At 40.3% G+C, this 23,025-nt stretch overlaps 1 protein-coding gene across 1 annotated transcript; it reads left to right on the top strand.

The window, feature by feature from the left end:
- Positions 1-15,832: 15,832 nt before the first annotated feature.
- LOC308414743 (high mobility group protein B4-like) lies at positions 15,833-16,327 on the top strand (the record flags this gene model as incomplete). Its single annotated transcript, XM_080909971.1, has 1 exon — positions 15,833-16,327. One exon carries the CDS (start codon positions 15,833-15,835, stop codon positions 16,325-16,327), a length of 495 nt encoding a protein of 164 aa, XP_080766097.1.
- Positions 16,328-23,025: the final 6,698 nt, after the last annotated feature.

The following is a 23,025-nucleotide window of genomic DNA, read 5'->3' as shown; positions in this document are numbered from 1 at the left end:
AACTTTGGGACCTAGTATCTGTCTAGGAATTCATCCATTTCCTCAAGATTTTCCAATTTTGTGGAGTATAAGTTTTTGTAGTAGGATCTGATGATTTCTTGAATTTCCTCAGGTTCAGTTGTTATGTCCCCACTTTCCTTTCTGATTTTGTTAATTTGGATACTCTCTCTTTGCCCTCTAGTTAGTCTGGCTAGGGGTTTATCAATCTTGTTGATTTTCTCAAAGAACCAACTCTTGGGTTGTTGATTTTTTCAATGGTTCTTTTTGTTTCTATTTGGTCTATTTCTGCCCTAATTTTGATATTTCTTGTCATCTATTCTTTTTGGGTATATCTGCTTCCTTTTGTTCTATGGCTTTTAGCTGTGCTGTCAGGTTGCTAATGTGAGCTCTCTCCAGTTTCTTTTTGGAAGCACTCAGGGCTATGAGTTTTCCTCTCAATACTGCTTTCATTGCATCCCATAGGTTTGGGTATGTTGTGTTTTTGTTTTCATTGAATTCTAGAAAATCCTTTAGTTCTTTCTTTATTTCTTCTTTGACCCTGCTATTCTTTAACAGAGTGTTGTTTAGTTTCCATGTGTATGTGGGCTTTTTGTTGTCTTTGTTGTTGTTAAAGACCAGCCGTAGACCATGGTGATCTGAGAGGATGCATGGGAGTATTTCAATCTTCTTATATCGATGGAGGCTCGTTCTGTGTCCAATTATGTGGTCAATTTTCGAGAAGGCACCATGGGGTGGTGAGAAGAAGGTGTATTCTTTTACTTTGGGATAGTATGTTCTGTATATATCTATTAATTCTAGTTGGTTCAAAGTCTCTGCTAGTTTTGCAGTGTCCTTGTTGAGTTTCTGTTTCCCTGATCTGTCCATTGGTGAGAGTGGGGTATTAAAGTCTCCCACTATTATTGTGTGGGGTGAAATGTATTTTTTGAGCTTTAGTAGGGTTTCTTTTAAGAATGTGGGTGATTTTTCATTTGGAGCATATATGTTAAGAATTGAGAGTTCCTCCTGACAGATTTCCCCAGTAATGAGTAAAAAGTGTCCTTCCTTATCTTTTTTGATAACTTTTGGTTGGAAATTTACTTCATTCGATATTAGAATAGCCACTCCAGCTTGCTTCTTGTGACTGTTTGCTTGGAAGTTTTTTCCCACCCTTTTACTCTGAGATAGTGTCTGTCTTTGTCTCTGAGATGAGTTTCCTGTATGCAGCAAAAGGCTGGATTTTGTTTATGTATCCAGTCTGATAGTCTATGTCTCCTTATTGGGGAGTTGAGACCATTTATGTTAATAGATATCAAGGAATAGTTGTTCCTGTTTCCTGCCATTATTGCTTTTTTGGGTTGAGTTGTGTCTGTGTTTTTTTCTTCTTTTAGTTTTCTCATTTAGGAGTTTTCTTGTTCTTACTAGGCTGTATTTTCCCTCATTGTATTGGGTTTTCCACCTATAATTCGTTGTAGTGCTGGGTTTGTGATCAGATATTGTGTGAATTTTGATTTGTCTTGAAATATCTTCGTCTCTCCTACGATGGTGATTGATAGTTTTGCTGGGTATAGCTGCTTGGACTGGCACTTGTGCTCTCTTAAGGAGTGCATGATGTCTGTCCAGACTCTTCTAGCTTTCATAGTCTCTGTTGAGAAATCGGGTGTGAGTCTGATTGGCCTGCCTTTATATGTTACCTGACCTTTTTCCCTTACTGCTTTTAGTATTCTTTCTTTACTTTGGTTGCTTGATGTTTTTACTATTATGTGTTGTAAGGTATTTTTTTTCTGGTCCAACCTATTTGGAGTTCTGAAGGCTTCTTTTATGCTCGTGGTCATCTCATTCTTGAGGGTAGGGAAGTTTTCTTCTATGATTTTGTTGAAGATATTTACTGTGCCCCTTAGTTGATACTCTTCTCCCTCTTCTATTCCTATGATCCTTAGGTTCGGTCTTCTCATTGTGTCTTGGATTTCCTGGACATTTTGGGTTAGGAGCTTTTTGTTTTTTGCATCTTCTCTGGCTGTTTTGTCTATGTTTGCAATGTTGTCTTCTGCCCCCGAGATTCTCTCTTCAATCTCTTGTAATCTAATGGAAATGCTTGCTTCTGTGACTCCTGATTTCTTTTTTTGGTGTTCTGACTCTAGGGTTATCTCTTTTGTGTTTTCTTTATTGGGTCAATTTCTGTTTTAATTTCCCTCTTCCATTCCTTTATTTCTTTGGTTCTGTTTTCCTCTAGTTCTTTGAGTTCTTTGAGTGTTTTTCTTGTTTCTTCTTTAAAAGCTTCTGAATCTTTTTGCTTTTCCTCCCTTTCTTGTTTAAGTAACTCTATCAGCGTCTTGAGGCATGATTTCAGGTTTGTGTCTTCTTTTTCTGGAGTGTTTGGAGTTCTGATGTTTGTTGTTATGGGAGAGCTGGGTTCTGGTGTTTCTAGATTGTCTTGGTTCCCTTGGGATATACTCTTTCTCTTTCCTCTTGCCATTTTGTTGTCAGTGATATGTTCTTACCTTTCCCTTGTATCTGGTCTGTGTTTCTGGTTCTCCACTGGTTGAGGTGTCAGATGGGTCGAGCCCTGTTTTATGCCTCAGAGTCGTCGGGTGTGAGCAGAAGTTCCAACGTTCTGTTTCTGTTTGCTGGATCAGCCAGGACAGGGCAGGGCAAGGCAGGGGGTGCACTTTCCTTGTGTACTCCACAGAGATCTTTCTGCTCCTCTGCAGCCCAGGTCTCCCACCCACCAGTTGCTCAGCCTCTATGAGCCGCTGATCCGCCTGGCAGGTAGGCCAGGCTCTGCTCTGCGTCTGGAAGTCGCCTCTGGGCGGAAACATAAGTTCTAATTTTCTGTTCCCAATCGCAGTTGCTCAGCCTTTATGAGCCGCTGATCCGGGTGGCAGGTAGGCCAGGCTCTGTTCTGCGTCTGGAAGTCGCCTTCGGGTGGAAACAGAAGTTCTAATTTTCTGTTCCCAATTGCTGGATTGGGCAGGGTGGGGCAGGGCAAGTTAGGGTGTGCACTTTCCGTGTGCACTCCGCAGAGATCTCTCTGCTCCCCTGCAGTCTTGGTCTCCCACTCACCAGTTGCTCAGCCTCTATGGGCCGTCGTTCCGGCTGGCAGGTAGGCCAGGCTCTGCTCTGCGTCCGGAAGTCACCAGTTTAAACTTATCTTTTTTATTGGGAGACTTGTCTCCAATATTAAGCTTCCCGGTGATTTTGGTTCTATTCAGACTGTACATTTTGTTTCTTTCTGCCCTACTTGCTCTTTTGCATTGGAGACCTGAGTGAGTTAGTAGTAATAATCATAACACAATTCAATATTATACTGACTTGAAATTGCCCCCACCAAAGAAATTAGTGCATGTTTAATTTAACCTTGCCAATATACTACAATAATGGCAAATTACTGATATTGTTCATCTCTTAAACCTCTTAATTTTAATGTCCACAGTCCACCTTGCTCTCAGAACTACTATCTTCCATGTTACTATCATAATGGACCCTCAAGCACTGGTTACAGTATTCATGTACTTTTCCAAAATTCCCACATTCAAAAAAATAAAAAAAAAAAAACTCAGCAACTACAAAAAATAACATGATCAGTTTTTTCATAGCAGTGATAGCAATGCTTACTCACTCTCTGTTACTAACTTCTGTTACTTTTCTGTTGCTGTACTAAAACACCATGACTAATGCAACTTAAGGAAGAGAGAGATTATATTGGATTATAGTTCCAAAGGGACAAGAGTCCATGATGGTGGAATGGAGCCACTGCAATAAATAACAAGTGTGGTGGTGGGAACAGATTAAGAGCTCCCATCTTGAAACACATGCAAGAAGCAGAGAGAAAGAGCAAGCTGTAAGTGAAATGAATCTTTTAATCTCAAACCTGTTCCCTGTACTTCTTCCAGAAAGGACATATGTCTTAAACCCCCTCAAACTGTGCCACCAACTAAGGACAAGTTTTCAAATACTTAATCTTTTGGGTGACAGTTCTCATTTAAACCACCAGAGCCATAGTAAACTTTCTCAATTTTTCTTGTGAAGAGTTTCTTGATTTTTGTATCCAAGATACATTATTGTCTAAAAATTAGAAGATATTGATTTTTCTTGATTCTTATAGAATTCTTAATAATATTTATTTTCATTACATTTTTATTTATGTATATGTATATGTGTAAATCATACATGCATGCATGTACATGTGCATACAGATGTCCACAAAGGTCATAATAGGGCATTGGATCCTCTGGACCTGGAGTTAAATATAATTGTGCGCCTCCATCTAAGTACTGGGAATTGAAGTCAAGTGTTCTGCAAGAGCAGTAAGCAGTTTTAAATAGTGATCCATTTCTCCAGTCTCCAGTTCTTATAATTCTTAGTTCTTTTGGAGTTTTATTGAATTAGGTAGGATATCCAGTATGACAGTAAATGAGAGGTAATTTTCATGTACACCTGACTTGATTATGAATTCTATAATTTTATTTGCTGGCAATAAAATATATACATATGTGTGTATGTATAAAATGTGACATTCTATAACATATGTATATGCATTTTCCAAAAGAAAATATATTCCATTTTGATTCTAATGTGCTATTTTTGTATATTATGTGTATATGTGTGTTTCTACATGTATGCACATGAATGCAAGCACATTTGCATATGCACATTCACATTTCTGTGCATGTGCATGGAGGCCAAATGTCAACATCAGATGTTTCACTTCATTATTCTCCACATTATTTTATTTTATTTTATTTTATTTTATTTTATTTTATTTTATTTTATTTTATTTTTTGAGGCAATTGAACCTGAGCAACTCACCAATTTCATTAGCCTGGCTAGCCAGCGAGTGCCAGTTACTCTCGTTTATCTGCTTTTCCAGTGTTCGGGTTACAGGTGCATGTTGCTATACTTGACATTTTTTTTTTTTTTTTTTTTTTTTTTTTTGTGGATTCTGGGTATCTATCTCAGGTCCTCATGCATGTGTGACAAGCACTTTACCAACTGAACCATTTCCACAGGCTAGTAATTTTAAAATTATAAATTAATGTTGTCTTCAATTGACTAGCTTTTAATCATTTTAATGATTATATGGCTTTCTTCCTTTATTGGTTAATAAAATAATAATTTAGTATAATTTGAATTTTAAATATTCTTTTAGAAATAAGTATTTTAGGTATGTTAAATATTTTTGATTTTTAGGACCAATCTTGCTCAGTAATGATGAGCTATTACTTTTTATATTACTGGATTTTCTCAATAGTCAAGGCTGTCTTAGAATTCACTATATATACCATAGTGGCCTTCAGTTCATGGCAATCCTCCTGTTTAACTCTCCTAAGCACTAGTGTGCTAGTATTACAGATATAAACCACTGGGAACTACTGTATCCTATTTATTAATCTTTTTGCTCATTAGACTGTTGAGTTCCTAAACACAAAATTATACTATGTATACCAGGCTGGTCTTGGAAATCACTATTGTAGCTAATGTTGTCTTTAGACTCCTTATCCCCTCACCTCTACCTCCCAAGTGCTTGGATTATGGCTGTTTGCCACTGTGTGCAGTTAAATTGCACCCCATCCCTCCCTCCCTCCCTCCTCTTTTTCGTTTCCCCTTTTGTTTTGTATGTGTATCATATGCACATTTGTATGCTTGTATGTGGGACATGTGGAGGCCAGCCCATCATTTTTTAGGATAAAAAATATTTTTTAAACATGTATGGGTGTTTTGCCTGTATGTATGTGTATGTATGTGTATCACATACATGTAATGTCCCTGGAGATCAGAAAAAGGTATCTTATCCCCTGTGACTAGAGTTACAGAACGTTGTGAACCGCTATGTGAAGGCTAGGAATTGAACCCAGGCCCTCTGGAAAAGCATCTCTTGCTCTTAACCACTGAGCCATCTCTCTAGCTTCTCCATCTATTTTGAGATTGGGTCTCCCTCGGAACCTGAAATCACTGTTTGCTAGGCTGTTTGGGATGCACTTGTCTCCATGCTAGGGACTGTAGATACACTCATGCCAGGCTTTTTATGATTTCTGCGAATTTGAAATAAAGTCCTCTTAATTTCAGAGCAGCTGCTCTTATCCATGGGGAAGGAGCTTTGTCCTCATTTCCTGATTTGTTAATCTTTTGAGATTAGTGAAAAGTGCTTATTCAAAATATAGGGTGCTTGGAATTTTTTCTTATTATTCATTATAATTATTATTTTTGAGTAAAGTTATATGAGAGATTATAAGTAACTGTGATGTTTCTTGTTTCCTAAATGTTTAGAATTAATTAAGAATACATGAGGCATCACCTAAAATTTGTTTTATTTGACTTTGAGAATTGTTGATTAAAAATTAAAAGTTTTAATTTAATTACTCATTTTAGCTTCTATTTTATCATGAACCAATTTGGGAAAACTAATGTTTAAAAGATATAAATTTTATCAGTTGTAAAAATAAGTATTTACAGTACTTATTTTTCATTAAAAATATCTGTGGGTGATTAGGTCTCTGCCTTTCCCCCAGTCTTGTATATTTTACCTTTTATTCCTTTTCAATATTACCTAGTTTGACTGAAAACTGGACCATTTTCTTAGTATTTCAAGGCTTCCTTTCATTTGGTGATGCCACCTTCTTCACTTTCATTTTATTGATATGTCATCCTAGACTGTTATTACAATCTTTATATTTTATTTTATTTTTTAGTCAAGTTCTGGCTGTCCCAGAACTCACTATGTAGATCAGGATCACCTCAAATTCAAAGATCTGCATGCCTCTGCCTTCTGACTACTGGGATTAAAGGTTTGACTTATTATTTAGTTAGTTAGTTAGTTAGTTAGTTAGTTAGTTCCCTGGGGTAAATCCATAGCTTTTGTACTTTCAGTCTTTTTTAAAAGAATATTTGGAGTTAGTTCCACATTTCTGCCCATACTTTCTCAGTTGACATAAGTACTTTATGGGATGGCTTTTAGGGAGTTTTTATTTCCTTTGTTTATGTGGATACACATGTGAAAACACGTGTGTGCATGTTCATATACATGTAGAGGCCAGAGGTCAACCTTGAGTGTTGTTCTTAGGGAGTCTTTGACCTGATTTTGTTGAGACAGGTTGCCACCCTGGCACCCCTGAGCAAGGCTCTCACTGCACAGCCCTGGCTAGCTAGAGCTTGCTATGTAGATAAGGATGACACTGTACATCCAAAGATCTACCTGCTTCTGTCCCTAAATGCTGTGATTAAAGGACTATGTCAACATCCTTAGTTTGAGACAAGGTTTTTAGAATTAAAGGTCTCTGCTACCATGCAGAGTTTAGACCTTTTTTTGAGTAATCAGTTTAACTTAATTTATTTATATATACTAGATTGGCATTATATGTTTTCGATTTTTGAATATTCCATCTAACCATTTGGAATTTGCTTTTGCTTGTGTCTTTGCTTTTTTATTGACATTTTCTGATTTTGGCTAGATTAAGTTTACATCATCATCATCATTATTATTATTATTATTATTATTATTATTATTATTATTATTACTGTTTTGCTGAGATTATTGATTGAATTTATTTTGTTTTAGAAGTATTTAAACACCCCAGTTTGTTTTTGAAACCTCACTTGTTAGCATCTAGCCACAGCAGTGGAGTTCAAATCTGTCCTCTCTCATTTATGTTTTCAGAAAGATTTTCCTGAATTTCCAAAATTGAAAGGATGATTATGACAGGGTAATGGTGATGAGAGTACTTAATTCATAGGCTTTTGTGAGAATAAAAATTCATTGTTACATGCAAAACATTTGATGAAGTATATAACACACCATAAATATGGGCCAATATTATGATTAATGTCCACTTACTTATTGTACATATGTACACATATATGTATTTATGTATGCATGTGTATGTATGAATGTATGTATGTATGTATGTATGTATGTATGTATGTATGTATGTGTCTGTTTTCTTATGTTTGGTGCATCTGAGAACTTAGGTTGACATATGTCTTCCTTAATCACTCTCCACATTAGTTTTTGAAGCAGTGTCTCATAGCTAGACTGACTGGCCAGAGGATCCCCCTGTCTCTTGCCTTTTTTGTCCTGGGATTACAGATACTTACCACCATGTTTGACTTATATGTGGATTCTGGTGCTTGAACTTGAGTCCTCAAGCCATGGAACAAGCACTTTTTCAACTGAGCCATCTCCCTGTGACAAATTGGCACATTGTCTTGTGTTGTTTGAGCTCACTGACAAGCTGAAAGCCTCCTCCCTATTTCAAGCCCAAGAATGTTTATTTTAGAGTATCCTCCATGGTTCCTTGTACTACGTAGGGTGATTCTAGAAATTCTGTTACTGGGAGAGAAAAGAACAGCAAAAAGGCCTAATAGTAAAACTATTGTGTCCTTGAAAACGGCTAGAGTTCAACCATTTCCAACTGAGGCTACTATTATTTCTACCTTATGCTATAAAAATGCCTGTAGTGGCAGTGCAAGCCCTAAGTTGAGAACACACATTCATGGAAAGAGCAGAGAGTACTCTGCCAGGAACTCAGTGGGGGTACTCTAGCTGACAGCTGCAACTGTCCCCATGAGTTTCTGCTGGATGATTATAAGTACCTATTCTAGTGTTGTATCTGTCTGCTCTTATTTGTTCTTTTTCTTGGAAGCCTCACCCAAGAGGACATTCTGCTAAGCACAGGACAGTCTCTAAATAGCAAACTTTTGGCGGTTGCCTCCATAAGGCTTCCCCAGTCAATTTCTGCTGAATATTTGTAAATGGAGTTAGCTGATGTGTTGTTTGTTCTCTGAATAGGGCTGCTCCTGCCATCTCTGCTGGAGGTTGTGAACTCCCTGTTTGATGATGCCTCACTATAAAACTACTCTGCTTCTCTTTATCTGGTACCCACTACGTATACTTTAACTTCTGCTTACTAATACTTAATAAGCTCACTCATTCAAAACACAAAGCATAGCTATTTTAGATAATTATATGAGCCACACAAAACATTCCTAAGCCATAAATGTTTTATTTCTTAAGAGAAAATGATTTATTTTTATAGTAGTTAACATGTATCAATTTTAGTATTTATCCATGTTGCTTCCTCTTTATGAATCCCAAGGTTTTTTTTCTTTTTGAGAGATAATTGGGTTACTTATAAAATCAAGTTGAAAATATTTTAATCCAGTCTTTAAAAGATAACTTTGTCTTTGGCAGAAAAATAACTGTTGCTTTCTGTAAGTTGCCTTATTTCTTATGTAGCTTACAAAATAGCCTTAAAGATCAACTTTTCAAATCGGATGTTTGTTTTTTCTTATAATTTTTTCTTGTTTAAATAAATATGTAATGATTTATATATCTAAGTAACTTTCATTATGCACCTGAGGGTTCCTGTTTTTTTCCAGTTCTGGAAAGTTCTCAATTTTTTTTGTTTGTTTTCTTTTTGTTTTTAGAAAAAGTCATCTGTAGCACACTGATCTCAAACTTGCTAAGTAGGGATGCCTTTGAAGGGACATGTATGTGCCACCTTGCCTACTTTATTTAGTGTGGAGAGCTGAAATCAGGATTGTCTGTATGCTAGGAAGTCAACTAAGCTGCATATTCAGCCCTTACTCTCATTTTGTAGGTGATCAAAATATGGGTTCTTATATAACTTAGACATACCTGCTTTCCCAGTTATCACCCTGTCTCTGCCCTCTGCCTCTGCCTAGCCAACTACTGGGATTACAGATCTGCACATCTGTACCCAGTTTTGACTTGAGGGCTGGGGATCTGAATTTAGGTACTCATGACTGCTACCTACCTAGTTACTGAACCATCTCCCTAACACCTTGATGACATTTTAAATAGAATTACATTTTTAAATACTTGCTTCTCATTTCATTTGTTACATTGCTTTATGACTTTATTATCACTAACAGGATTTATTCTTAAAAACAAGATTTGGGACTCTTTGACCATCCCAATTCTATTTATTTTGCTGAATTTTTTTCCATATTTTTGTGCAGGTTAAATTAATCATAGTGAATTTCGGTTCTGTTGGATAATTTTATTATCTGCCTTGGCATTATATTTCTCTGTGGGCTAGACAGTGTTCTTCAGACTCGTTTTTAATATTTTCTAATTGGATTTTAGTTTGGTTGTACCCTCTGCGACAGCTTATCCTTCTGTGCTTTAGTGATTGTGTAGGTGTTTTGATTAATACAGATAACACTCAACAGGCACACCAACATACCCAGTTTCTTTGGAAGAACTTAAAAATATTGTAACAGAATAGAATGGCAAATACTTTTTTTGCAGAATTTTTTCTTCTTTTTATCACATAGTTTACATATTTACATTTCAAATATTATCTTCTTTCTGGTTTTTCCATTCCATGCCCACCTGCAGTGTACTGGCTTGTTTGTGTCCACTTGACACAAGCTGGAGTTATCACAGAGAAAGGATCCTCCTTGAGGAAATGCCTCCATGAGATCCAGCTGTAAGGCACTTTCTCAACTAGTGATCAAGGGAGGAGGGTCCAGCCCATTGTGGGTGGAGCCATCCCTGGGCTGGCAGACCAGGATTCTATAAGAAAGCAAGCTGAGCAAGCCAGGGGAAGAAAGCCAGTAAGTAACATTCCTCCATGGCCTCTGCATCAGCCTCTGCTTCCTGACCTGCTTGAGTTCCAATCCTGACTTTCTCTGGTGATGAACAGCGATGTGGAAGTGTAAGCTGAATAAACCCTTTCCTCCCCAACTTGCTTCTTGGTCATGATGTTTTATGCAGGAATACAAACCCTGACTAAAACAAATTGGTATCAGGAGTGGGGTGTTTCTATAACAACCTGACCATGTTCGGGGAAGGACTGTGGAATGACTTTGGAACTTTGAGCTAGAAGAGCCATTGGAGTGTTAAGAGCTCTATGGGATGCTCTGTAGGTGTGTGGAAGATAATGTTGAGAACAGTGCAGAAGATGGAGGGCTGGCTTGTAAAATTTCAGAGGAATGGTTAAAGACTCTTTGATCAGGGATGTTGCTGTTTTGATTGTGAAGATTCTGTGGTTTTGGTTAGCTGGGGTTGAAGAATCAGCTGTGATTAACAAGACACTAGAACTAATAAAGCAAAACCCTTAAATTACTGGGACCATTGATGCTGGTCACCTGGAGCTAAGAAATTAGTGGTGATTAAGAAGAGAGTCACTGAGTGAAAACTTCTGAGAATTGTTTCCTGAGAGCACAAACAGGCTGTATTCCAGAGACAGCCAATGTTGTACCTCATGCTGTGGCTGGACTTTGTAACATGTAAGAGTTACCCAGGTGGTACTGGTTTTAAAGGAATGAAGGGGTCATTGAGAACAGCTGAGGCTTGGCACTGTGAGAGACCATGGAAGACTATTGGTGAAGGTGCAGCCTCAGTTTCAATTAATGCCCAGGATTGAAGGGGTCATGAAAAGAAGTTGAGGTTTGGCTCTGCGAAGAAAGCCTATGAGAGGCTACTGGTGAAGTTTTGTTGCAGCATTAGACAGCAGTGTTTTGGAGATGCCAGTACCATGAGATGACCACCAAGAACAGCAGCAACAGTAGAGAACAGACAGTGGGAGCCTAGAAGAAAAGGTGTGTGCTACAAGTAGCAGAGCTGGAGTGAAAGACCCCCTGAGGGTATCTTCCATCTGAAGAGACCCGTCCCAAGGAACAGCAAGACCACTCACTTCGGATGCAAGTAGCAAGAGGTTTATTTACACAGGTACCTGGGGCAGCAAAGTCTCTCGGAGGACTTGCGCGCCGGACAAAGGGGCAGTCCCCTTTTTATAGGGCTTGGGGGGCAGAAGCAAGGTACAGAAGCAGAAGCATAGCAACAGGGTTCTAATTGGTTAATTTAAATGAAACCAGGGTGAACTGGGGACAAGCCTCAAGTTCTTCGGAAAAGGGTGGCCTTGATCCCTCCTCTGGGCCAGGGTACTGTTTTTCGTCCTTGTCTCAGCACATATGGCCAAATATTGTGTCTTTATAATATTGTGTCTTTACCCCGGTCCAGGTGGTCAACTGCAGATATTTTTGTTTTGCCAGAGACTGGGCTGTCCTCTGGCTCACTTTTGTTTCAGTATTTTTCCATCCCTGCCTGTTCTGGGCCTAGCACAAAATGGCGTTACTGCAGCTAAAGCAGGAGGGGGTCTTTCAAGTTAATGCCTCTATCAGAGTGTCCTGGAAGGAGGAAGTGATGAATATTGTTGATTGCTAATCAATATGTGAAGGCACAGCCCACTATGGGTGATACCACATCTGGCAGGTGGTTATGGGTGACATAAGAAAGCAGGCAGAACAAGCCATTGGACTCAAGCTAGTAAAGCATTGTTTCTACATGGGCTCTGCCTCAGTTTCTTCTCCCAGGTTCCTGTTTTGAGATCATGCCTTCATTTGCCTCCTGATCTACTTTATTCTGTAATCAAATACCGATCCCCAGCTGTTGCAGTAAACTGTCCAACCAAAATAAGTCTGTGCAAATAAAACACAGCTTAATCAATCTACCTATAAGCTGTGCACCTAGATTGGTAGAGCTACCAGTACAGTACTCTGTACCCCAGTTTTGAGATCCCTTATACCCAGTGGTTTCTCCATGACACATACTTCAGCTCCAACTTCCTTCTACCTCCCTTTCCACCATAAAACCCCTAGTGTCTCCTCTCTCTTTCCCCTCAAAATTTTTATCTTCACCCTCCGTTCCCCTGCCCAATCACAGGCTCTAGGCTATATTTTCCAAGTTAAGATATGGAGAAGTTTTTGATGAGGTCACCTGAGTATGCAACTTTGCAGGGGTCCTCATGCTTACAAGAAACATGCTTTGCCAATGGAGCATTCATCTCAGTTCCATCACTTCCTTATAAAAGCATGACTTTGAGAGGAATAAGGGACTGGAAGCTACCCTCTGACAAGCAAAGCTAGCACCAGGTATTCCATCTGTCTAGGCTCAGAAGCCATATTCTTCTTCCTGTATTTTACCAACAAAAGTGTCCCTCACAGTTCCCAAATGCACTTGCCTAGATGGAGTTCTGCAGATCAGCCAGAAGGATTAGTGAACCTTGAGATCAGCCTGTAGGTTTACTTTCAGCTATCAAAAAAATAACAGAAAATAATAGCATGTCACACACATACTAAGTGCAGTTGTGTTAAACTTGATTCTATGACCACCTTCTTATAATGGTTAGGAAAACTTCACCCCCTTAGGGTTGCAGTGAGGATTATATGGATTGATGATTCTCAGAAACTGAGGCTAATACACATTATATATGTGTGCATATGGTAATAAACTATGAAATTCAGTGACTTTTTATTGTAGACTGCAATAATGAGATCTCACTAGAACTGAACTTCTAGCCAGACTGAAAGCCAGTTAATCTGAAACCCACAGACTATAACCTGTCGGTGTAAATAAAGCTTTATTGGCAAAGCCACCATCATTTATTTATGGATTGGCTGTAGTTCCTTTTGAACCAAATGGCAGAGCTGAGAATATGCAACAAGAAATTCTGCCAGCCATGAAGCCTGAGGCCTTAACTGTCTGGCTGCTAGTCCAATCCCTCTACCTAGAGGACATCTTATAATTCAGGGCAGTAGATCGAAGAGGCTGGGTCCATACTTTTTTGGCAAGCACTGCCGCTGAATGTGATTCTGGATCTCTGGAGACTATGGGAATCTGGATCTCTAGAATTTCAATACCCTCCTGCTTGTGGTTGATGTGTATATGGTGAAAGATTATTGACATTGTACTTTGGTCAAGGTCCCAGCAGAAAAATTTGAGTAGTGTTTAATAAATTGTCTAGAAACAGATTATCTAGAAAGGTAAGGGGAAGGTACAGGAAGGTCCTGGAATGTAGGGAAGTGATAGGGAACATGGGGCAGAATAAAACAGATTTGTCTCGAGGCTAGACAGGAGAAGATATGAAAGGCAGTGGTTTGCGTACCTGGGAGGAGAGCTGCTTAGAGAGGAAACCTTACCATGGGAAGAGAACTCTGGTCTCAGGAGGAGACAACTCCCGGTGACCTCTGAGTGGCTGGAGTCAGGAGACATGGCACAAAGCCCACCTCTTCCATTTCTGATCTCCCGAGGCTCCTACCTGGTTACATGAAGTGGACTTGGGTTATTGTCCACATAGAGTAGCCAGGGAAGGGTAAGCAGTAGATCTCTAACAGCACAAGGGATTCATTTCAGGAGCAGGTAACGCAAGTCAGCCAGGCTGGTCAAGGCATTTTACCTCATCCTTGCAAGTCTATGGTCTTGCCTATATAAACATAGCTTTTCTTATATAAGTAGTTATTTATGTTTTCTGGCATGGTACCCTATAGGTCACCTAGAGCAATGTCCCTTGTTAGGGCAAACATGTTTTCCAGGAAAATCATAGGCTTACAAGAACGTAGGGTATGGTGGAGATGTCTTTCCTTAGCACAAACCAAAAGTTGGAGCCTGACTTGGAGTTCTGATATACATACATACATACATACATACATACATACATACATATATATATATATATATCTTTGTGTTTGTGTATGGATATGGATATGGATATCCATGTATGTATGTATATAAAGGTGTGTGTAAGTGTGTGGATATGTATAAATGTTTGTGTATATATATATATATATATATATATATATATGCAGGCATGCACATATTCATGTATGTATATAAAATATGACCTCTGACCCTTTAGCCCCAGAAAACATCTTGTACATGCTAAGACCAAAAATGTCACCTCTAGTCCTCCCCTAAAAGTTTTCAGGACCGTGGCTCCAATCAATTAGATGACACCCAAGACCCAAGGCTCCTGCCTGCCTGTGGCTGCTCAGCTTGAAATCAGTCCTTATGTCAATGTGAAGATGTTTTCTGGCCCTATGCATATAACAACACAGTCCCCCACTGGGTTTCCAGTAAAGCCACTAACACAGAGACAGGTCTGTTGTCCATTACTGTACTCTCTACTGCTGCATGACAACTGGAGGGTATAAAGGTTTACCACAAAGAAGCCAATCTCCTGAACTGCTGTAGTGCTTTGTAAAGTACCCCTAGGAAATGAGGATCCTTTTGAGGATGGGGAGGGGATGCTGGAAAAGCGAGTAATTCACATCTTCAAGACCTCCAATTTAACTAAAACATGCTCAGATTCTCTTCCCTCTTTCTCTCTCATTTCCTCAGAGAAAGGAAGGATTCAGACTCTGAACCAAAGTGCTTGGTTTTTAAGTTAGACAACTGTGTCCTGAGAGGAACCAAGTCCCAGCTGCCATAGTTATTATTTTTAGGGTTACTACCAAACCCTTCTGTGCAGCAGGCATTGCCCTGGCTCAAGGCAAACAGTCTTCACATGTTATCATGACAGCTCCCAAGACTCCCCTCCCCCACCTGGCTTTGGTTCTTTCTAGAGTGTGGAGGATAAGGAGGCAGAATCCTGAGAATACCATGGAGAAAGGCAGCCCTTGTTTTGACCCACCAGGGGACAGGGATAAAAGACCTCAGAGGTTGAGCAAAGCCCACACCTACAGCAAGCCAAAGGGAAAGGTTCCCAAGGCCAGAACTAACTCTAATATGGTTGAGATAAACCTGCATGTTTCCTTAAAAGGCAAAAGTCCCTGGAGAAAGCAACCACTACGGGGGGGGGGGGGGGGGGGGAGACTGCCTGCAAGCCTGGGCTTGGCTGCCATTGGCCAGCTCAGGGATGACATCATAATTTCCCTTTCTTGACCCAACAAAGGTCACCAGCACTGAAAAGGCTGGGCCCTGGCTGAGGCATACACACTGAGAACATTTCACCTTAAGAAGAGTACCTCCCAGATTGTTCCTTAGGTGAGGAGGCAGAAGCCTTTGCAATCTGATACCGGAAGATCAAGAAAAGGAAATCAAGGTTGTCTAACCATGGGCAAAGAAGGACAGCAAAGGCCCAAGGCGAACGTCAGTTCCTACATCCACTTTATGCAGCATTTTAGAAAGAAGTTCAAGAAGCAACACCCAAGGACTTATCTTGGTTTTGAAGAACTTTCTAGAATGTGTTCGGAAAAATGGAGATCCATCTCGAAGCGCGAAAAGGCCAAGTATGAAGCCCTAGCGAAACTTGATAAAGATCGGTATAAGAAAGAAATGAAGAATTTTCCCGGGAAGATAAAGAAGAGAAGAACTAGGGACCCAAAGGCACCCCGGAAACCCCCAACCGCATTCCTGCTTTTCTCCCAAGACCACTATGCCCAACTGAAACAAGAAAACCCCGACTGGACCGTGGTTCAGGTAGCCAGGGCTGCCGGAAGGATGTGGTCTCTGGCCGAAGAGGCGGACAAAATGCCGTATAAGGAGAAGGCTGCGCTTATGCGGGCAAAGTACTTCCAGGAGATGGAGAACTACCGCAACAGACGCTAAGGCAGGAAGAGGAACTTCCGGGCATCAGCCAAGACCCGTTCGAAACAATAAAACATCAATCAAGGAGCTTTCTGGTCCTGGTGTCCTGTGTGGATAGACTGCTCTTGGATGCTCTGTGATGGATGTGAGTGGTTCCATTGAGGTCTAGCCTTGGGAAGGTCGGCTTTCAGAGTGGTAGCTCTAAGACAGGGTCACAGTTCCCAAATGGCCTAGGTTGAGCTGGGTGCTCAAGCACATGTGCTGGAGAAGCCAGCCACACAGCTGCTCTTTTGAGATACAGAGATCAGCTCAAAGAGTTCTTAAGACAATTCCTAGCTCCTGCTGAGACTTGTGATCTCAATGGAATGTGGCCAAACTGAGATGGCTCTGTGCTCTCTCTGCAGGCAGACATTTTGATTGAGATTACAGCTCTGGGTTCAGAATCAAGTTATCTGGGTTGCCCCACTCCAGGTCCAGGTGACAGGAATTTTGAGATGCTTCTGCCTGGTGTGAGAACCCAATGACAGAGAAGGCTATGACAGAAAACAGAGCAGCAGGAGTGGTGGTGAATGAGAAACATGGGGGGAGGGATGAGGCCACCCAAGGAGTTCTCATGTTAGTGAAACACCAACTCTCCCTTGCTGTACAGCTAGTACTCCAGCTTGCTCCTGCTTCCCCTTTGCCCTCTCAGAAGACACCCTCATGTTCTGCTTCAGTGAAAGATAGAAATTATCAGACTTAAGTTCTCTCCTTTCTCTCAGTAATGGGGTACAGCACCTGCTTTATGCACTATCCTAGTGAGTAGACATGGGAGCACAGTTCTGAATAATTAATAGGTGGTATTGCTTCCAGCCACTAGCCAGTTTGAGGTGATGCCTGCCAGCTTCCTCTGCTGTATGGACAGTAGGCTGTCCTTTCCTGAACGCAGATCCAGACTAAGCCACGGTAGAAACTGTGTCAACTACTTGTCACAGTGCCTTCATCTTCTTAGGCCTGTGGTTGTGTGAGTGGATGCATGTGTGAGCACATGGGCATGGAGGGCAAAGGTCAACATCCACAGGGGCTTCTCCTGCCCTGTCTGCTCAATCCTTTAGACACAGGGACAGTCTCACCAGCCTTGGAGTTGCTGATTCATGTGGTCAGGTGACCAGTAGACACCAGAGAGCCTCCCTGTCTCTGCCTCTCCAGTGCCAATTTTCATTTGTTTTTACATGTTTCACTTTAGAAAAAAAAAGATTTATTTCACACACACACACACACACACACACACACACACACACACACACTTCTATATTCTTGAGGCACAATGGACTAGGACATCAGATCCCGTTACAAGTGGCTATGAGACACCATGTGGTTTTGTGGCATAAGCTCAGGAACTCTGGAAGTCAGTGTTCTTACCTGCTGAGCGATTTCTTCAGACCGTTGTGTCACTTTTTAAATGTAGGTTCTGGGAGCCAATCTGTGGTCCTCTAGCTTGCATGGCGCATGCTTTGCCAATGGAGCCATCACCTCAGTTCCATCACTGTCTTATAAAAGCATGACTTTGAGCAGAACATGGGACTGGAAGTCACCCTTTGACAAGCAAAGCTGGCTCCTGGCATCCCATCTGTCTAGCCCCAGAAACCATAGTCTTCTTCCTGTATATTACCAAGAAAAGGGTCCCTCACAGTTCCCAAGTGCACGTGCCTAGATGGAATTCTGCAGATCATTCAGGAGTACTAGTGAGCCTTGAGATCATCCTGTGGGTTTTCCTCAAAACATCTGGAGCCGTGGGCTGTGAAAGGTATCCTGGATCCTGGTTGAGATGAGGATTGAGACCCTGGTGACCCTAAGGGATGGTAGGACTCTCACTTTACTTACAAAACCAGGTGTCCATCACTAGCCGCAGCCCCCTATACATTTGTGCCATTAGTCATGTTAGGACTATACCCCAAGCCCCTCCACAGGTAGAGGATATCAACCCAGTTCAGGTAGTGTCAAGACACATCTTCATTATAATGAGGAACCTAAAGGCCTGGTGGCTTAGCCAATTAGCTTCTCTTCCCACTCACTGCTCCCTGCAAAAGGTATTTGATCTCTCGCCCACTTTGAGAAGGTGGGGTGCGGTATTACTCACCAATTTCCCTCCATGACAATAAATGTCCTAAAACCACGGACTGTTTCTTCTCATCAGAACCCATAGTCAGGAACTCAGGAGAAGACCTTCACCCACAGAGCTCTGGCCTAATCTCCCTTAGAAGTCCTGTCTACCTTCCCAGCTGTGGCACCACCATGTCAAAGGCTACAGCCCACTGCAGATATAACAGGTACCCACAAGGGACTAGCCAAGGTCCCCATTTGTCTTGGCCCAGCCCATTTTTTCGTTCTCAGTTCTTTTGCTGCATGCAATGATGCCTGGGTCTCCAAGATCCTGGGAACCAGAAGACCCAGGTCTGGTAACAGGTCCTGGGATCCCACAACTGAGCTCCAGCTACTGTTCCCACACCTAAACCTGTGATTCCCACACCATGCAGCTTCTCATAGCTGTGCACCTGTGTGGTGGTGGTGTGGGGTGGTAAGTGCTGTCAACTGTCCTACATCCTGACTCCCTGAACTGCCAGAACCCAGTGGCAGAACAGACACGCCCCCAACGTTAACCCAACAAATATCAAAATGGAACATGACAAGGAATAATAGCATGTCACACTCATACTAGGTGCCGTTTAGCCAAACTTGGTTCCATGTCCACTTTCTTATAATGGTAGGGAAACATCAGCCCCATAGCGTTGCAATGAGGATTATATGATCTACAAAGTAAGTTCCAGAAGAGCTAGACATAGAGAGACCCTGTCTCATATTTTTTCCTTTTAGGAAATTATTGACTTCCCAAAATGAAGAGGAAAAGCAATTCTTGGTGGGCTTTGGTATTAAGTGTCAGTGATGGAGTGGTGGAGGGGAGACAGTTCTGCTCACCGGTCTGTATTCCTAAGTGTACTTTTGCCTTGACCTCAGTGCAGTGCAAGTGCTAGGACAATTAAAATGCTCTTTTCATCCTAGAAATCTTAAAGCTTTGGGCAGTACTAAGTTTGTTGTATCCCCAGGGCATGAAGAACTAATTCTTGTAGAATCTATAAAGTATTTTTCTCCAAAAAGGTAACATGTAAAAGATGACAAATCATCCCGGTTCTTTAATTTTATTTTTCTTGGGAGCTTGAGTGACTGCGTATTAGTCATTTACCCAAATATGACTATGTTACCCATGCTCTCTCTAAAGGCAATTTACACTGCTTAGGTTTGGAGGGCAGTCTATGGGAGAGTGCTTGACTAACACACAGGAAGCCCCGGATTTCACTCCCAGCACAGCCAAAATTAACAGGTCTCCCTATGCACACAGTGGACCTCAGCTGTCATGAGGTTGAGACCTGTATTTCTAATTGACTCAAGAATAACTGGTGCTGCTTGTCTTCTGCTCACTAAGGACACCACTTTGAAACATACCTCCCCTGCGTAGTGACAGCAGCACCAAGCACTCCTGGGAAATCTGATGGGGACTTGACTGTGACTTTCTTTTTCAGGTCTGCTAGTCACTATTCACTTTTCCGTTGCCATTCTGAATACAAAGTCCAGAAGGGGCTGATAGAAGGAAGAGTTTATTTGTGCTTAAGGATCTGGTTCCAGAGGGATAGTTCTCAGGTGAGAAAGCTGTAACAGCAGGTGGCTGGAGCAGGAAGCTGAGACATCACATTTTTCACTGTAAACACAAAGCAGAGAATGAACTGGATGTCAGGTAAAGCTTTCAGTTCTCAAAGCCTGCTCCCAGAGACACACATCCTTCAGCAAGGCCACACTACACAAGGGTTTCATAACATTGCCTCAAATGACACCATCAGTTGGGGACCAGTTGTTCAAATACCTGAGGCTGTGAGGGACATTTCTCATTTAAAGCACCACATTCTACTTCCGCATCCTTGACCTCATGGTCACATCACAATTCAAAATGTACTTAGTCCAGCTGAGAAAGTCTCCCTGGTCTGTCACAGTGCCAATATTCATTACATTCCAAAGTCTCTTCTGAGACTCAAGGCAATCTCTTAACGGTAACACCATGTAAGATAAGAAGCAAACACATCCTTCCAACATAAAACTGTTTTGTCTAAAGAGGAGATACAGGGCTGTAGTGAAGACATAATGGATCAAAGCAGGGATGAAACCCAGTAGAGCAAATACCAAATCCTGGAGCTCTTTGCCTAACACACTGGAAATTAGCTTCAAGGCTAATTTAGATGGCATCTCTTTCTCTATCATTTCTGTCTACAATTCACATTTCCCTCCTGCTCAGTGGACAGATTTCTCTACAAACTGTGCATTTTGTACTTTTTGTCTCACCCACTTGCTCTTTTTCATTATAGATACTGGGTTTTTTTTCTGCTCCCTCCTTCCTGTGCCTTTTTGACTGGTGTTTAATGAAATTTGGTCTGTCACTGAAGACATTTGGACATTCTAAACAAGCATGAGATTTCTTTCCTGCATGGACAATCTGATGCATACTTAGTGTTGCCCAGGATGAAAGCTTTCCCACATTCACAGAGAAAGGCCTTCCCAGGTTCCAGATCTCTTCTCTTCTTTTATACTAACAAAATGTAGTTGTGTTTGTACATTACTTTTTTTAGTAATGAAGGGTGAATAGAAGTGGCTCATGCAGACTTCTAATAGTTGGCAAATCTCTACTTTTCCCTTTTCTTGGTTACGACTGGATTACACAGTGACCCAACATTAATGCTGCATCCTAAAATACAGTTATAGAAAGTGAATGGCAGAACAATGACTTGAAATATGCTTCCTACTCCTCCACTTTTGTGCGGGTTGTAAGCTGGTACAACCACTCTAGAAATCAGTCTGGCAGTTCCTCAGAAAATTGGACATAGTACTACCTGAAGATCCAGCTATTCCACTTCTGGGCATATACCCCAGAGAAGCTCCAACATACAACAAAGACACATTCACCACAATGTTCATAGCAGCTCTATTTATAATAGCCAGAAGCTGGAAAGAACCCAGATGTCCTTCAGTAGATGAAGGGATACAAAAATTGTGGTATATTTACACAATGGAGTACTAGTCAGCTATCAAAACAATGACTTTATGAAATTCTTAAGAAAATGGTTGCATCTAGAGAATATCATCCTGAGTGAGATAACCCAGTCACAAAAAAACAAACATAATATGCAGTCACTGATAATGGGCTACTAACCCCAGAAAGCTCTGAACACCCCAGAAACAACTCACAGACTGTATGAAATTCAAGAAAAGAAAAAAAAAAGAAAAGAAAAAACCATTATGCTTAATCCTTACATACCAAGAAAACTTTGACTGATTCCAGGTTACATCCTGTTGTACATGTACTTTATGCTCATTGTAACTAGTAAGATCTTAATGCACACTATCAAACCTTAAGAAAAAAAACAAGCACTGACAAAAATGTATTCATATACTTTTATGCAAAAATGCTTAAAATTTGTACATTTATCTTTGTTTCTTAAATTAAAAATATTTAAAAAAATAAAAAAAGAAACATCAGAAAAAAATGGTTTTCGTGCAAAATAAATGGGAGCTTGATGAGAAAAGAAAAGAAAAGAAAAGAAATATGGTTCCTTAATGGCCTTCTAAAATGAGAGTTAACTTGATAAATTGATTGAACTTATTCATCTCATAATCCCTATATGACAGGGTATATGTCCATATTTATTTATTAGCTCCTGTGCATATATTCAAGTGTTCTCTCAACACTATTCATTCTATTTCTAAGTAGTTCATGTTGGGTATAAACTTATGAAGCAGACATTGTACCTCCCCAAAGGACATATAATATGGCACAGTTGAGTTTTGCAACAACAACAACCTGATACAGAAAGTCTGAAGGCTAGACTTTCAAGCAATTATCTCTTTTAGCCAAATATCTTTACTCTCTTAATTCTTTTGAATATAGTCTTTAAAATTTTTTTGTGAAAGAGAATAAAATACCTATGTATATACCTAAATTCAATACATTTATAATTACAATATCTATTTGACAGGTTTCACATAAAAAAAACCTGAAGTAAACATGTCAGTTTTCCTGGTGTGTGTATAGTGATATCTCAGTGCAACTAGGTTTTTAGTTCCTTTTCCTTTTTTTTAAAACCACTTTATTTTAAAAAACAAAGATAAATGTACAAATTTTAAGCATTTTTGCATAAAAGTATACGAATACATTTTTTTGTCAGTGCTTGGCTTTTGTCCCCCCGAATATTTGGAAGTGTGCATTAAGGTCTTACTAGTTACAATGAGCATGAAGTACATGTAAAACAGGATGTAACCCATAATTAGTCAAAGTTATCTTGGTGTGTAAGGATTGAGCATAATGCTTTTTTCTTTTTCTTTCTTTTTTTGAACTTCACACAGTCTGTGAGTTGTTTCTGGGGTGTTCAGATCTTTCTGGGGTTAGTATCCCATTATCAGTGACTGCATATTATGTCTGTTCATTTGGGACTGGGTTATCTCACTCATGATGATATTCTCTAGATGCAACCATTTTCTTAAGAATCTCGTTAAGTCATTTTTTTCTGATAGCCAAGTAGTACTCCACTGTGTAAATGTACCCCAGTTTTTGTAAACATTCATCTAACTAAGGACATCTGGGTTCTTTCCAGCTTCTGGCTATTATAAATAGGGTGGTATGAACATTGTGATGCATGTCT

Source organism: Micromys minutus (genome assembly GCF_963924665.1).
Source record: "Micromys minutus genome assembly, chromosome: X".
Lineage (NCBI taxonomy): Eukaryota > Metazoa > Chordata > Mammalia > Rodentia > Muridae > Micromys > Micromys minutus.
The sequence above is the reverse complement of the archived record's forward strand: the minus strand, read 5'-3'. Positions and strand labels throughout refer to the sequence as shown.